General features: G+C 50.2%; 2 protein-coding genes across 2 annotated transcripts; one reads left to right on the top strand and one right to left on the bottom strand.

Moving 5' to 3' along the window:
- Window positions 1–1,129: 1,129 nt before the first annotated feature.
- FAM104A (family with sequence similarity 104, member A) lies at window positions 1,130–7,870 on the top strand (the record flags this gene model as incomplete). The annotated part of the gene is made up of 3 exons (XM_009868508.1): window positions 1,130–1,226; window positions 5,452–5,514; window positions 7,216–7,870. Coding segments are annotated over 3 exons (406 nt in total), but the record flags the coding sequence as incomplete, so codon positions are not given.
- A 597-nt stretch (window positions 7,871–8,467) lies between these two features.
- On the bottom strand, window positions 8,468–16,090 carry COG1 (component of oligomeric golgi complex 1; the record flags this gene model as incomplete). The annotated part of the gene is made up of 12 exons (XM_009868507.1): window positions 8,468–8,619; window positions 9,953–10,028; window positions 10,124–10,233; window positions 10,695–10,803; window positions 11,333–11,460; window positions 11,756–11,917; window positions 12,875–13,021; window positions 13,299–14,109; window positions 14,232–14,432; window positions 15,202–15,355; window positions 15,457–15,627; window positions 15,921–16,090. Coding segments are annotated over 12 exons (2,380 nt in total), but the record flags the coding sequence as incomplete, so codon positions are not given.
- Window positions 16,091–16,507: the final 417 nt, after the last annotated feature.

Genomic DNA, 16,507 nt, shown 5'->3' with positions numbered 1-16,507 from the left:
GTGCCGCGAGGGATGGAGTTGTTGAGGTGGTTTGTCGTTGAGAAAAGGAGAGGTTGAATGGTCGTGGAGATGTGGAGAGAGGAGGGGGTGTGTATATTTTATAAAAACACTGGTTCTGGGAGAGGGAGAAGCTGCTGGTCTGTGCTGGGCGACTGTTGGGAGTACTGTGGGCATCCCAGGGATGGGAGATGAGGAGGCAGCTCCTGGTGTGTAGGCGTGGACCAAATACCAGCAGCTGAGTCTGCCGCAGAAGCTTGTCTGTAAGAAGAAGATTCGGTTATAAATACCTCACTTGAGGCTGTTTTGACTCATTGATGTGTTTTTAGGCACCAAAAGAGCTCCATCTTGTATTTTGGATTAGCACCCAACGCGCCGAGGTCCTGGTTGAGCTGTGGCGTTTATACGGAGCTAAAAATTGTTTGATGTTCACATTAAAATTCTGTGGATACTGGGAGACGTTGGTTTGCAGGAATTCTAGGTTGCTGTCATTGATCAGCTGATGACATAAAGGGATGGCAGATAACTCAGAAACAGGGAGGGATTTGTCTTCTGTGAGGTGTTTTCTGAGAAAACCTCCTTTCCGCCTGGAAAATAACGTTGCTTAGGATTGTGACTTGACTTCAAATGCTGTCGGAGTGGAGAGACTAAAGAAAGTCCTCGTAGGCGCTAAGTGCAGGCTCCTATAAGCAAGATGAACGTAATTGGGTATTTATTGAAAGTGTGGTCACTGCCACTCTTCACGGGTGCTTTTCTCAGCCTGTCAGATGTCGTTCAAAGTCCCAGGCTTATTTTTAGACGTGCCAGAACGCTGGGAGCAATTGAAAGGCTGAGAATTGTCAAATGAATTTATTTAAAAAGGTGTGCAGTGAGAGGTGCAAGTCCATGTCCCTTAGGCACCAGCCTGGCTACTTAGTGAGCAGAGTGGTTGTTTTCTCCCAGTTCTCTAGCGAATAGCTGAAAAGAGAATAGGAAAGTCCACAGCACAGCAGAGGTTTAGATACATCGTTAATTTATCAAGTTTTCCTGCTTTTTTTTGTAGAGTTGCCTTTAGAGAACAAAACAGAAAGCATATGGGTAAGCTGATATATTTATTTATTTTTTTTCTCCTTTCTCCCTGAACTTTCTTCAGGAAGAGGAGACGGAATGGTAATGAAGATGATGGTCACGTTCCCCAGACAAAACGCAGTACCAGGAATACTGTCCTTCAGGACTCTTGGGACACTGAGGTGAGAGCCCTCTTGGGCAAATTCACTTTCCTTTAGCTCTGAATTTAAATAGCAGTTGGTATATTCTGTGAAATTTCGTTCATGGAGAGTAGTTAATGAAATCACTTTTTTCTTTTTTCTTTGTGTACAAGGTCACAAGACTTGACTTTGTCACATACTTCAAAGATTAAAATCTGTAAAACGTGGTTTGGAAATCAGCGTGTTTGCCATTGAACCTGGTTATCTTTGCCCTGAGCGTTCCTGTTAATGTATTTCAAATACGGATGCGTAGTGCTCAGGTGAAGATACAGGCACTTGCCGTCACTTTTCGTTTTGCCCTCTGAAACGAGCTGCACTGTGTCCAGAACCGAGGAGGTGACGTGGGTGGGTTATGAGCGTGTGTGGTCACTTTGCCTGGCCATCTACTGTTATAATTTTCCATTCGCTTTTGGTAACGTGATTATTTGTGGTAGAAAGTCAAAAAGCATCCTAACTGGTGCAGGCCACAGAGTGCCCGTTGCAAGCAGTGGCGCTTATCTGGTGTTTAAAAAACACCCTGATGGAGCTGGGCAGTTTAAGCAAGACTTGCTGGGTCGTGACTAAAACACTCGAACCCAGACTATGGTGTTTGTGCTCGTGTTTGCCGTGATCTTTTGCCGGCCGTGGGATAAACTGTCTCTTATTCTCTCATCGCTCACGTGACAGGTGTTCTAGGATGGTGCAGTCTGTTAGCTGTGAGATTTCGTTTTTTCAAAAACGCTGATTTCCAAGCTGCTGCCAGATTTCCTGAATTGTTGCCTGTATTAATCATCTGAAATTTCGCGGAGCGCATTTCTAATGAGCAGTGTGGGTCTGCTGTGAAATGGTAATGGAAAAGAGCGTGCAGAGCAGAGGCTCCCTCCTGGTGTGTGTCCCTGGAAGTTAATGAAATGGATTTCTTTTAAGGTTTTTTTTCTTGTAGTTTTTTGTACAGCTTTTTCACTTTGAAGAATTTCGCGGAGCGCATTTCTAATGAGCAATGTGGGTCTGCTGTGAAATGGTAATGGAAAAGAGCGTGCAGAGCAGAGGCTCCCTCCTGGTGTGTGTCCCTGGAAGTTAATGAAATGGATTTCTTTTAAGGTTTTTGAAATAGCCTTGTAGTTTTTTGTACAGCTTTTTTACTTTGAAGATTGACTCATAGGAGTAATTACAAACTGTTGCAGTTCTATTGAACTATTTGACTGCAGAAAGTATTTTGTGCTCTGTAACTTAGAGCAATATATCCTTTATCATATGGGAAGGGCTTCCAATGTGTATATCCCACCATTCCTTTTGTGAGGGAGACTTTCTTTTAACCCTGCACCTTCACGAATAGCTGATGCAATAGTTAGTGATATTGGATGGAGAATGCTCTGACAGCCGAGATGTTCCTCACGAAGAAATTCGCTGTGACGAAAAACGTTCCCAATTTCTGTGTTTCTTTTTTGCCAGAAGTAAGACTTGTGGGGATTTCAGGTCAATTTTTTTGCTTCTCGAGTATAACGGGTAGAACAATAAATAGCTGCTTGCCGTCTGACACTGAATCACTTGTCCAACAGGTTAAACACCTCTTCGTGTGTAGAGTAGTTAATGGCTAAACCAGCTTTGTGGCAGGAGGAGGAAGAATTTAGTGTGGAAGCAGGGATTGAAGTAGGAGTAATGAAATTAAGACTATCAGGAAAAACCTTAATGGTGAGTGGCAGAAGCACCTTTGCTTGTCATAAAAACACTTGGCGTTTGGCTGGGCAAAGCCACTAAAATGCAGAAAGGGAAGTAGTTCTGTAGTAGCCACGTGTGCGTGGACGATCTTAACCCTGTCCTTAACGGCTGGTTTTGTGTGGGTGCCTGCAGGGACCAGCGTGGGCCTGAACCTCCTGCCCTGCCAGCAGCCACCCCAGCGCAGTGTCCCGGCGCCGAGGCTAACATCCAGGCTCCTGCCTCCTGCTTCGTGCATGCGTTTGCAGTGTAAAAGTGTGGGTTTTTAACACGGTAAAACCCTGACACGCAGGCAAAGGGAATTCTGCTGCTGACACTGAAGTGGAGGAATGCGCCTGCTTGATACAGTTTTACAGAAATCAACGTTCCCTTTCTGAAGGGGAAAAAAAAATCCTGGTGTTGTCTACTGACGAGTAGAGCTTGTTCTTTTTTTTTATTCTTGTAACGTAGAATCACTGAATTGAGCATGCCCAGAAATTCAAGCCTTGAGATTAAATCAGTATTATCTGAATGTTTCTTTAAGGACTTCCTGTGCCAAATGGAGAAATTCTCGTGCTTGTAGTGCACAAGTGCTTCCGATTGATGCCACTTTGAAATTCTTGGCCGTTTGTAATACTTTTATTTAGATTCTTGATACTTTGCTATTTGCAATGACAGCTCTTGCTGATGAAAAATCCTTTCTAGCTTTAGGATATTGAGCTTGGAGAGAAAGTGTGTGAGTGGGCGCAATTTGTAGCTTCAAAGAGTCCATGAGAAGGGAATTGCTTTACATCTGAGGCACACCTGCCTTGTGTGAAACGTCAGCTCAAGTACGGATCCCTTCTGCCTTCCTTCAGCTGGAAGTTGCCTCTTTTCTTTTACAGAGTGTGGTTTACTTGAGACCGTAACCTCAGGATGAAAATCAGGCTGTATAGCTAAAACTGGTCTTGGCCTTTGTCAGGATCTCTTTCCGGTTTTGTTTTGGTTTTGTCGTAGCTGAGAGAACTATGTGCAAGCTGGAGATATTTTTTTTTAGTGGCAGTTCAGATGCAGGATGTTCTATGACGTGTCCCCCAGCTTTGACTCCTACTGCTTGCATGAGCTGGATGGGATATCCAAAAGTTTTTTCCCGCTAGATTGCTCCTTCACCCGGGGTAGCCAGCCTTGATTCTGACCGACTGTCAGGGAGGGAAACAGAGATTTCCTCCCTCCCTGACAGCACTGCTTCCCGGCAGGTTGCTGAACAAACCGCTCCCACACTCCCGGGTGACAGCCACCCTTGGGGTGACAATCACCCTCTGTTTTGCAGCTCAGGCCAGGAACAGGCAGACGACAAAAACACTGTGAACGTTAAACATTAGCGAAGCCGTTTGCCCGGGTGTTGCACTTCCCGTTCGGCCTGTCCCCCGCTGACTGGGAGGTCAGCTCGGTTGTTTTCCCTGGCACTCGGTAATAAATTCCGTGACAACCTTTCATCCTCTCCTGTCCGTCAGTCGAGCAGAGCTGTGGAGGATCCTCTGAGGAGAGACGGGAACCCACGGTTGTGCTCTGCAACCTGGAGAGTCACCAGCAAACAGCCCTTTGCTCTGATTTTCCCTAGGAAGGAAGGGATTTTGCAGTGCTCCGGCTCACTCTTTTCCTTCCTAAATAGCCCCTGTAAAACTTAATTTCTCGAGGCTCTTTGTTACTCTGATGGATGCCAGGATTCCCCAGAGGTTAGAAGTCCCACTGTTGTGTCGACAGAGGTTGCTGACACATGGCAGCGGTGGCTTCTCTCGAATCAGAGTTTTTTGTGTAGCGTTGCAGCTCTGCCACTCCACGTTGTTAACGCTGCTGAGGAAGGGCTGATCTTAAATTCTAACCACATAACGCCTCTGTCGAGCTCGTCTTAAAAGCTTTTGAGAGCAGCAGGCTCTGAACAACTCTTTCTTAAGTTCCTGTCTTGAGTGATTGAGATGCTGCATCCCAGATTAATACATTTAACAAGACGTTTGTTTGGAAATGATTTAAAACTTGTGTAGCTACTCAGTGTGATGTAAAGAGGGGTCTAATGAGCCAGGTAAACCTGAGAGATGCCCTTTTGATACTTCGAAGTTCTCATAAGCTTTCACAGGGCTACTTTCCTTTGCCCTTTTGCTTAAAACTGTTTCATTGTGTAGTTGCCTGTCATTGCTGACATGATGACTTTAAGGATTCTTTTTTTGTCTAATTGTAGTCCAAATGCGTAACAGAATGTGCACCACAGCCTGGGGAAATGGTAGGTCTTTGATGTGATTTGGGCAATAAACGGGCTTCACGTGCTAGTGAATTTTTGCATTAGAGAAATGGAAATAAAGAGAGTCTGACAAAGCAGATCTGTCAACAGCCTTAGATGTAGGAAGCACGTCCCAGGACACTGTCCCGGTTTTAAAAAAGAAAATTGTCACGTGCATAAAGTAATCATTCCTAACGGCTCTAAACTGTTTGTTAAGATGTGAAACTTTAGGGGGAAGTAATACTAGGTTCTCATTTTGATTTTTACCTTGATTTTCAGAAGGTGGCTGTAAAGAAAAACAGTAAGGAGCACAGACTAAAAGGAAAGAAAGTGTCCTGTGCGGTGGGTTTCTCTCCAAGGCTGCTGTGACTTGTTCAGCGTAACAGCGTTGCTTTTCAATATTTGTGCTTCTATGCAAAATGAGCTGGTTCCAGCCAGCAGCGTTCCGGGGCTCCTCTTCTGTCCTCCCGGTGCTCTCTCCCTCTCTAGCATTAGCAGCATCAGAAAGAGGAGCTGGTTGTAGATCTGCCGCTTCCTCGAGAATGACTTCACTGCGTGGTGTTGTTTTTCTCCTTGCTCGCTGAGCCTAACACACCCGCCCGGGGGCAGCCCTGGGGCCCTTGTCCTGCTTGCTGCACTAGACAGAGCTGAAGCATTTTCGGTGCTTAGCAAAACCAAGGACATTTCTCTGGTTGAACTGTCGCAGTTGATTGTGGAATCAGTGCCACAGCGTTTCCAGTCGGTGCTGAGTCCTGGTCCGCCTCAAAGATTCACACGGTGCCTTCCTGGGCCTTGCTCGCTGCTCCTCGACATCTTGGGGGCAGTTTGCACCGTTCTTCGGATTTACTCCGAAGTGAGGCCTTTGGGGTGTGGTGCTCACTGTTAAATTGCTGTGGGCTTCTTGAAATTTGTCTTCCTCTGCTGCGGGTGCCACGCTTCGACTTCCATGGTTGTGGCTTAATACTTACAAAAACGTGGTTGGTTTGGTTTTTTTAGCTGCCCTCACTTACGCTGGCTGCTTTTGCCAATTTACTTCTCACGCCATGGCAAAGTAGCCCCTCTCTAATTCTCAAGCACCTAAATATTTGCTGTGTTGTCCTGAACAGCATATCACACAGTAATGAAATATTTCAGCTGTAACTAATGGAACCTTTCATTAGTAGCCCTTAAAATGATGTAAACCAAACAGTTTTATGTCTTTGAAACACTGAAAATGATGGGTAATGCTCTTCCAGTCATAACCGTGAAATGTGTTTATCCTAAACGCTGGCAAATGAGCCCTGTCCTCTATGTGAGATAAATTACAAATTCTCTTTTCTGCACGTGGAAGTCCTCGCTGCCCGTCGCTCTTTCGCTGTCTCACCAAGTCAATTGTTAAGGAGAACAACCAGTTAACATGATGCAAAACTACCGGTTAACATTGCCAGCCCGGTACTTAACTGGGAGAAGGGTGGTTGTGTGTATGTCAAGGTGTTCAAAGACTTAAAATGGGTATCGCGTTGCACTTCATTTTTTTAACAGCCTATTGCTCTGGATGCTTCAGATCTCACTTTAGCAAGACTGACTTGTAGGAAAACGCTTTGCATGGTGCTTACCTAAAACGTCCGCTAGACCAGAAGTGATAAACTTTCCCTCGTGCCCTGCCTGCCTTTACTGACACGTGCGGCTCAGTAGGAACGTTCTTTATTTTCCAATTCTCGGATGAAATCGGCAAACTTCACTAGTGCTACCGTGGGTCATGGGGGCAGAGCTGCTGGGTCTGAAAGATTGAAATCCAACGGACTGGAGGTCAGCGACCCTCCTCCGGGTGAAGGCTCGCTCATCCCTTCAGCTCTGTGACGCTTTCCATGTGTTGGCAATAAGGGAAACTCTGAATGCCAAGAAAGCGCTCGGTGGATTTATGTCAGTCCATCAGGTGAGCGCGAGCCTGAAAATCTGGAAGGGAGGGACTTCCTGTAAAGATGGTTTGGTTACCCGAGGTGTTTCATCGCGGACAGGAGAGAAAAACGTGCGATTTTGCTGTTAACCTTCTTTTTGTCTCAGTCCTCCAGCAGCGATAGCGGCAGCAGCAGCAGCTGTAGTAGTAGCAGTAGCAGCATCAACAGCCCCGACAGAGCGTGCGGTGCCGAAATCGGCCAAAACCCAATCGTCCCAGGATCCAGTCCTGGCTCGTCGCCGTCCTTCCACGAGCAGTCCGCGCTAAGCCAAGGGCCGTACGTCCACATCAACCAGATCCTGAAGGAGGCACACTTCCACAGCCTACAGAGCCGGGGACGCCTTCCCACATGATGGACCAGCAGTTCCCTGCCTTCTGTGAAGGGACAGCACTGTAGATTTGATATTTCAACTTAAAAGTTTGTTATAAAGGAATTGCACAAAACGCCTGTTGCCTTTTCAGTCTATATTTGAAATACCAGGTTAACAGGAAATTGTTTACTTGTGGTTTGCTGCACTATTGCAATGCAAAAGGGGCTTTGAAGCAATTTTTATAGGATTCTCTTTGGGGTGACTGTCGAGTACATGTCAAGAGGAGACTGAGGAACCCACATCTGTGTTATAGGATTGCAAAAAAATGTCCAATTCCAATCGACTGCCTAATCTATCTGTTAGCAATTTGTTGCTTTATGTAACGTTCTCTCAAACGTTCCAACTTCAGTTTTATAAGTCTTTTTTAATTTCAATAAACTAGTAAAAAATTTATTTGGCAACCTAATTTTTTTGAGCATTTAGAGCTAAGGAGACAGAATAGGTGCTGTCTCTGGAATCCCTTAGGACTGCCCTAGCTGAAAAACTTTCCACCCAGGTTCAGTCAGCTTGAGCCTTATCTCGCATGATCTTCACTGCTGCAGTACTGAAAAGAAAATGTGAAACCAGAACCAGGAAAGCTGAGGCAGCTGTAGCTGAAATGTCAGGCACCCCTGGGGTTCGCTTAGCAGCTTTGTGCTGCCCCCAGAGAAGAGCAGAGAGGCCTAGGAGGGGCTTCTGAAGGAGAGAGGAGTCTTTACAGCGCTCCAGCACCCATTTCTAACTGTGACATGTTTCCTGTTACAGTGTGTAGTTGGTTGTGGTTTGTTTGTTGTTTTTTTCTTTAATTTGACATTAAGGTTAACAACTTTGAAGGAAGAGGAGGTGAAAGAGTAGCTGCACCTCTGCTCCAGCAGCCAGTCGTGACCCGGGCCTGGCTCAGGTGACGCACTGTGACCTGGCTGTGAAAAAGGACTTTTCTGACAATACCAGCGGAGGTGCCAAGGGGGAGCGATCTCAGTGAAGACGAATACATGGGCAGACTTTTAATTTTTTAATGCATCACTTGGTCATGCCAGAAAGCCAGCCCAGCTTGAAGAGAGAAGGGGGAGCAGCATCTTCCTCCTCGGTGACGAGCTGCCTGAACAGAGAGCCAGGGCGCGACGCCTCGTCTTCTGCTCTTGTGAGTACAGGAGGTGGAACCTGTTCAGTTTTTTTAAAACAAAAGCGTCAGGATCTTAGAGCGTACCTTTGAGTAACCCCACACCCTCACCTGTAGTAGCTGCAAGGAGGTGTAACTACAGCAGGCAATCTGTGCTGGAACTACAACCCAGGTGGTGTCACTCGTGGTGGTTAGGGACAGGCAGGCGGAGGCAGAAGCGCAGCGCCTTGCTGCTGTTAGCTGTAGGTGACTTTTCAGATGTCATTTGATGCTCAGAAACGAGAAAATCTGAACTGCAGGGAAGGGGCTGTTGCTCTGAGAGCAAGGGGATGACAGCACAGTAGAAGGACCGCTGTTGCCCTTGCGGAGAGCTGTGCTTGAGTCACTACGGACTTGAACCTCTCCAGAACTGTTTGGGCACAGACGGAGGAGGAAGCGTCTGTCAGGGAGGGCTTCGCATGCGTGTGCCACCACGGCAGGCAGGGGCAGTGGTAGGAGCGAGCCAGACAGCACCGCACACTTCTACGCTCCGCTCCAGCTGAGGGGGAAAGAGGTAAGGAATACCTTTATTGCGAAGCTTTGGGCTTTTTAAAACACCTTTATACTGTGTCTGGTCCTTAATGCTTCTGAATAATGGAGAGTAAACCTCAGCATCTCAAGTAACACTCTCTGCTCAGATAAAAACAGATCTTTCCTCTTTTGTCCCAGTTGGAAAGACCACCACAAATGGATTATTAGGTTAATAATAGCTACAGGAAACAGATTACTAATTCCTGCTTCCTGTAGCTGTCAGGTATTCCTTGGCTCCCTCGATCCTCAGCATAAGAGAACTCTATCGAAGCAGATGTTTTAAACTGGGGGAAAAGCAGCAACACAATGGTTGTCTACTGATCCAGCTCAGAAGCAGGACAAGACAAGCTGTGCGGGAGAAGCACGCCACTCCAGTCACACAGGCTGAAATACCCAAGCCAGGCTTCGTCAGGAGTTAAAGGTCAGCATCGCACTGGAAAGGAGTTCAAATAATTAGCTAGTATCCTTGAGCGTTTCTTGTAGCCATCTTTAAATGAACTGTCTTTTATGCGTTGACCTCAGAATGCCTCATCTGTGTAAGTCTTCACTGCGTTTTCCTGAGGGTTATCTCCTATGTTTTACCACAGAACAGTGTTCCCCAGAAAATAACAGGGGCCATCAGGGGGATTTTTTGAGGGTCAAGGGGAAAATCCAAACCATCTCATGCTGGTTCTCTCATTTTACCGAAAATAAAAATCAGGTTCAATATTAACTGTTTGGCTACTTTCGTCTTTCCCTGCAAGCTCCATTGCTGGTGGGAGAATGAGCACTGGCAAAAAGTGAATACAGCTTAGTTTTACCAACCTGAACTCTTTCTGTGCTCCTGGTAGCAGACTTGCTCTTTCGCGAGCTCGACATACTCAGTGGTAGGAGTCCGAATCTTAAGAGGTGGAAGAAAGAAACGTGGGTGGTCACAGGGAAGCAGCAATTCCAGACCCACTTCCCAAAGACGCACGGAAGAGCCGAGTCCCTCACCTGATCTGGCTGGATGCCAACGGCAAGATGTTGTGGAGCTCCTGGGAGCTCAGAGCACCGCTCCTGCTCGCGTACTGGTTCTCTGTGCCGGTCAGCAAGCCGAAGAGAACCTAGAAGGTGCAAGGGAGCTGGTGGGATTTGGGGGCAGCTGCAGAGCTGACACGCAGGACGCTGCTACCGAGTCTGCTGGCGTGTCACTTAGGCTCAGCGTTTGAACATGAAGTGCCTCCGTTCCCCCTCTACCTCTTGCTTTTAATTGGCACTGCTCGTTATTGCCGTAGTTGATTTCTAGGCCTGTTTCAGCACTACTTAACCCAATTAACATCACACAGGCTCCAGTGAATCCCGTTAGATAAAGTTCAGCCAACTCTGTGCACAACTGTGTGCCGTGCAGCCAGCTCAGCAGGCTCCTCTTATCTTAAGCTGGTATTAAATATTCTTCCCGTTTCTGAGTAAGCACCAGCAGTTATCTGTAGGCATTAGGCAGTCTATAAAGCCACCCCAGCTGCCCTTCACAATGTGTCTTGCAGCCCCGCTTCCCGAGCCGTCCCTTCCTTCTCCTTGAACTTACGGAGGTTCTCTGAACCAGGCGATTCAGGTTGCTGTTCAAGTGGGGAGTAAAAACGTCCAGATCGAAGGGATCGATGTGTCCCTCCAGGAAGTCGGTCACCTTCTCAATCCTACGAGCAGAGCAGAGGAGTCCTGTCAGCGGTCAGATCCTAGCGACTGCTGCTCATGCCAGCAGGTGCCTCCGAAACAGCAAGGGACTTGCCTCTAAGAGGTGACCAAGCAAAACGGGAATTACTCAGCAGAAAGCAGCTGCCTAAAGGGGTTCCAGCTATTATACAACCTACAACATCTGCTGAGGAACCTTCTCCCTGTGCTACGTCTCTGAGGGAGATGCCTCAGTTCTCAAAACCGGAGCACACACAAGGTTTTAAGTCCTGCGTGGAAGCTGATGGTAACACTGCTGCTGTACGGACACGCCGTGTACGCAGGCCGGCGGGGACCAGCCTGCTCCGTCTCCGAGCTCTCAGCTGCAGAGTCCTGCCCCTCCTCCTGTATGTTGAGGATGAGCTTATTGCCGGCAAGGATGACAGAGCTTAAGGCACCGCTCCTGCAGGCGTCCTGAGAGCCACTAAGGGTGATGGTTTAAACCGTTTTAAGGCCCCACAAACTACTGCCAGTATCTGAACCCCAGAACCGCACCCGGAGTCGTGCTTGATCCTGCCGGTTTTTGCTTCCTCGCTCTTCATCGTCAAGATGATGCTCAGGTACCGCAGATCGTAGAGGAGCTGCAGAGCTCTGTTCTGGGTCATGGGGAAGGTGTCTGCTTTCTGCAAAGAGGGACAGTCAGGAACAGGGCTCTTCACTGCCACCGAGAGGGCTGTCAAAGGACCACTTCTGGGGAAACGTTAAAAACCACCAGCACCAAGAAACAACCAGCACATGGTCTCATGTCTGCTCCCTTTTTGCCTCATTTTTGGGGGAGGAAGAGGAAGAACATACTTGCCCTTCCTCTCACCGGCAGAGGTTCTCTGTTTTGAGGGACGGAAGCATACACGTCACTGCGTGCCCCACGACCCTCCTGCCCCACCCTGTCTGGAGCCGAGGCTGATCCCACTCCCGTACCTTCTCCTGCTTCTGGTCCATGAGCTTTTCATAGGCAGCAAGCACTTCTGCCATGCAAGTCCTCAGCAACTCCTGCAAGGTGACTTTTGGAAGAGTGTGACCACCCACCCGGTTCACCTCTTGGCACAGGTTGAAGAGGAGGCACTGGACATACCAGGATGGCTGTGGAAGAAAACCGTGTTATTTTCCCATGGTCTGTAAGCTACGTAAGCTTTATCAGCGGCACAGCATCGCTTCAGTTCTCATGACATGAGCTTCCTACTTCCTCGGCAGCCACAAAGCTCTGCCACTGAGACCTACCTGCCCCCACAGCACGGCTTAAGCACCTCGAAGGTTTTTATTTACTGACATACCAGACTTTTGGATATAGCTGTCCTCAAAGTCCCACAAGTACTTTTACCAGAAGTGTCCACCCGAGTGTAGTCAGAACGGAATTGCTTGTTGTGCCTCTTCTGTCACCTCTGACTCTGCTCTGACCGCCTGCTACCAGCACTCGTTATTTGCTCCCTTGTTCTTCTCCTGGGCCTCCCAGCTATCCTGAGTTCATCTGGCTACTTTTTTCATTCAGAATCAATAACATTCACCTTACAAGGTTCACTACAAAAAAACTTAATGCCCTGTCCAGCCCCTCCCGCACTGTGCAAACACAGAACTTGCTCTTGCCCTGGCCCTCCTCCCCCTCCAAGCAGTCACCATCTGCTTTGTCGCTGCAAGCGTCACTCCCACACCACCACCACCACGCCTGAGGAAAGCTGCAAACCTCCGTTCTCTCAGGCTTTTCACAGTCCTGCTGTTGCAGCCCTGCCCTTCAGCACATCCAACTTCCACGAGATCTTTCTTCCTGGCCTAAGTCCTCCTTTGGCTCAATTTCAAAGGATCTGCACCAATCTTATTCATTTGACCATACTGCAGCAACCATGTGATTTTCTTCTAATCTCTGTCCTTTGGAGACAAGTATCTCAAAAAGCAAATAAGAGCACCGGAGAGTGTTTGCCCTCTGCTTGTAACACCAAGCAAACTCCACAGCAGGTCAGCACCATCTGACAAATGGGTTTGGAAACCAGCGCTTTCCTCCTCCCCACAGACTGCCTCTGCGTTTACCGACAAGATGTTTCGTACCTGCACAGGCAGCCGGATCTTTGATGTTACGCTGTTTCCAGACTCTGTCTCCTCCTGAATCTCAATTTCATCCCAGTTGGGGGCTGTGGCCAGGACGGAGCCAGCTGTGTCAAGCAGCAACGTGCGAGTGAAGCACTGAACCAGACCCTAGAGCATCAAACACAAAAGCACTCAGTCTCAGCTCCAGCAGGCGTGCCAAGGGCTGCTTCTGCCCGTGGAGAGACTGACCTCCCGCATCCCCCTGCTTCTCCCAAAGCGAATCTTAGGGAGATCATCCCCCTGCCTGCCACCTCCTCTCCCTTGCAGCCTGACAGAGCGGCGCGGCAGCAGCACAGTGAGCTCTCGGCAGCCGGTTAAGGAGCAGCAGCACTGACCACAGGGAGCTAAGCAGGCAACAGCTGTGACAGGAGGAATAGCGCCTTACTTTGGTGACAGCTGAGCTCCAGATCTGGTAAGCAAACAGGCTCTGCTGCAGGAGCTCTGCCTTCACCCCCTGCCACTTGGCCTGCACGGGGGTCACCTCCTGAGCTTTCCCCTTCCCCAGCTTCTTGGTGGAGCGCGTTTCCTTCAGCGCCGTCTCCGCGCTGCCCGACTGGCCCAGGACACAGTGCTTCAGGTGAGGGCAGAGCTCGGCCAGGGACTGGCAGAGTCTCGCCATGAAGAGGACAGCATCGAGCCTGGCATCGCTGGGAGCGTCCGCCTGCCCCCCCAGCAGGCTCTGGGCGCTCTGGAGCTCTTCGCGCACGCAGCCCAGGACGTGGTGGATGCAAGCGACGCAGTGGTCGTGGAGCAGCCCCTCCACCGTGCCGGCGTCAGCGTAGCGGTCAAAGGCAGAGCGCGGAGTGGCCTCCTTTGTGGCCGAGGAGTCGGCGGGAAGGTAGGACAGGAGGTCGTCCAACCTGGCCTTCAGCTTGGAGTCCAGAGCGGAGCAGAAGCTCTGCACGCACGGCGTGAGCGCCTGCGCCTTCATGGACAGGCCACTTTTGGCGAACTGGCCGCGGTTTGCCACGTTGACCCAAGCGGCGTTGGAAGGCAGGTCGCTGGAGCTCTCCGACCACAGGAACAGGGCCACGTTGTGTTCAAACTGGACAGGCTTGCTTGGGGCAGAGGTGCTGGATTTGACTTCAAGTTCCTGTAAGGCTAAGGCAAGAAGCTGTTTGGAACTGCTTGATATGGAGTCAAAGCCTTCTTTGGTCAGTGTCTGGAACAGAAGCAGGAAAGAAGACAAAAAGCACCTTTTACATATGCCTCTTGCCACTTAAAATACTGCTGTTAACAGGCACCGGTGGGCTGCGTGGGATGACAAGAGGGGTCGTGGAGCAAGGCTCCCCAGGACCTGCCATGGCAGAGTGCTCACCTCTTTTCCAGCCGCTGCAGCAGGTCCTCCCAGAAGGAAGCAGGCTTGTCCAAAAGGCGGCGGCACACTGCCTCCCAGTTCTGGCTTATGGACTCGCTCGTGAGCAGCTCCCACACCGCGTCGCGAATCCCCGCGAGGCCTTTCATGCTCTTCACGTAGACGAGCAGGTTGCTGACCCCGGCCCTGATGTCATCGCTGCACCTAAAGGCAACATCTCGTTTCAGTCTGACTTGCTCAGCCACAGCCCCCGAGGAGAGGCAAGAGAAAACATCAGCGAAATCAAGGTGGGGGAATTCTTAACCTGTTGGTAAGAGGCTCTGCCTGCAGAATCACCCGCAGGGCTGAGGGTATCTCTGCCTCTCAGCAAGGCAGGTGCACCCTGGATCCCACACTGGGGCCCCATAGGAAAGCCACGTGCCCACCAGCAGGAACTTTGGGCTGTGGTGGGTGCTGAAGCCCCAGGAACGCCCCAGGAAAGCTGTCAGGCAGAGAGGGCCAGTGGGGGCTCTGGGGAAATATCTCATGGCCAATGAGCACACTATGGGGGGCTGCAGCTGACAGCAGGGACCAGCTGGCTTCATCAGGTGATGACAGAAAGCTGATGAGGCTGTTAAGGGGTGGGCAGGGCTGCCAGGCTGGCCCCAGCCCCCTGGCAAGGCGAGATGGGTTGGGGCGGAGCTGACAACTCAATAAAGGGGGTCTGGCTGCCCCCACACAGCCCAGGGAAGGGCAGCGAGAAGAAAGGAGGTGCTGGATCAAGAGCGAAATGAGCCAGGTAAGGGGATGTTCTCGTTTACTCTGTTCTCCTTTGCTGGCAGTTATGGCAACGTAAAAGGCAGCTCTAAGCAAACATTTCTGTGCAGCCCAGGTGGGCTGTAATGTCAGTGGGTTTGCTTTGTGCTGCTGCCTCGGCACAGAGGCCGTGTGGTGTCGGGAGAGCCCGGCAAGGGGGTATCGCTGCCCCACTCACATGGTGATCCACTGCTGCAGCGTGTCTCTGAGGTAGTCCTGGCTGATGGGGTGTGCCAGGGTGCGCAGGGCTGGCTGGAACTCCACCACAGACTCTGGGAGGTACCTGAACCAGCTGCTCAGCTTCACCTCCTCCTCCAGAACCCCACCTCTCCCTGGAAGCACACGGTCAGGGCATCAGCCCAGCACAGGGGGACCCTCCTGCCTGCAAACTCGGGCAGGCAGAAGCCCCATGCAGAGCTGCCCTGGCACTCACCAGCTGGGTGTTGGCCTGTGGTGCTCTCCAGGGTCGAGAAGAGCAAGCCACAGGGCAGGGCTGGATCTGGGGGCATCCCTTCAGGCATGGTGTAGAAGAGAGCGTGAGCCTGGTACAGGGTGGTGGTTAGCAGCTCCATCAGTGAGGACACCTGAGCTTTTATACCTGCACCTGCAGAGAAATGCCTTTCAGCCGAGGCAGCCCCTTCCACAGAGGGTTCTAGTGAAATTTTCCAGGGACAGGCTAGAGGGCAAAGAACTCAGCCCCAGGCACCATCTGCTTCCCCGTTACGGATGGGTTCGGCTTAAAACCTTGAGCACTGCTGATTCCTGGGGTGGTTTGCAGCTGCCAGCTGTGTCCCCACTTTATGGGACTAGCCCACCCGCTCTTCTGTGGGGTTAGAGGGATGTGAAGTGAAGGGGGTTCCTCTGACGTTACAGAGGAGGCAGCTCAGCTGTACTGACCGTGGTGAGGCTGGTTGGGGAGCCGCCGGATGACCAGGGTCCCGTCGGCGAGGGCCTGGCGCGGAGAGCTGTCCTCCAGGAGCATGATGGCACACAGCGCTTCTGCCACCGCCTGGTCTGACACAGTCTGGCTCTTCAGCAAGGACTTGCTCTCCTGCAGGATGGTGGATCTGGCGAGGGAATGAAGTGGAAAGTCACTGGGTCTTGGTGCTTGACCTAGATATTCAGGTGTAGTTACGTGACCACCTGCCAAGCAAGGATGTTATTTTCCCCAGGCAGAAGCGGGACTCTGTGTGTTACAGGACTGTGTGAGGTGATCTTACCCCACGGCTGGCATAGGGCAGGAAGGCAGCGAGAGCCCCGGGTCACGGGCTCATAGAATGGTTTGTTTCACCACCTCACAGCAAAGTCCTTCTTCCTAATGTCTAAGCTAAATCTACCCTGCTTTAGTTTAAAATCATTGCCCCTTGTCCTATCGCTACACACCTTTGTAAACAGTCCATCCCCAGCTGTTCCGTAGCCCCCTGAGGTAGGGGAAGGCTGCTCTGAGGTCTCCCCTCTAGGAGCCTTCTCTTCTCCAGGCTGAA

This window comes from Apaloderma vittatum, unplaced genomic scaffold (assembly GCF_000703405.1).
Source record: "Apaloderma vittatum isolate BGI_N311 unplaced genomic scaffold, ASM70340v1 scaffold33234, whole genome shotgun sequence".
NCBI classification, from domain to species: domain Eukaryota; kingdom Metazoa; phylum Chordata; class Aves; order Trogoniformes; family Trogonidae; genus Apaloderma; species Apaloderma vittatum.
Note: the sequence above shows the minus strand (reverse complement) of the source record. Positions and strands in the feature narration are given on the sequence as shown.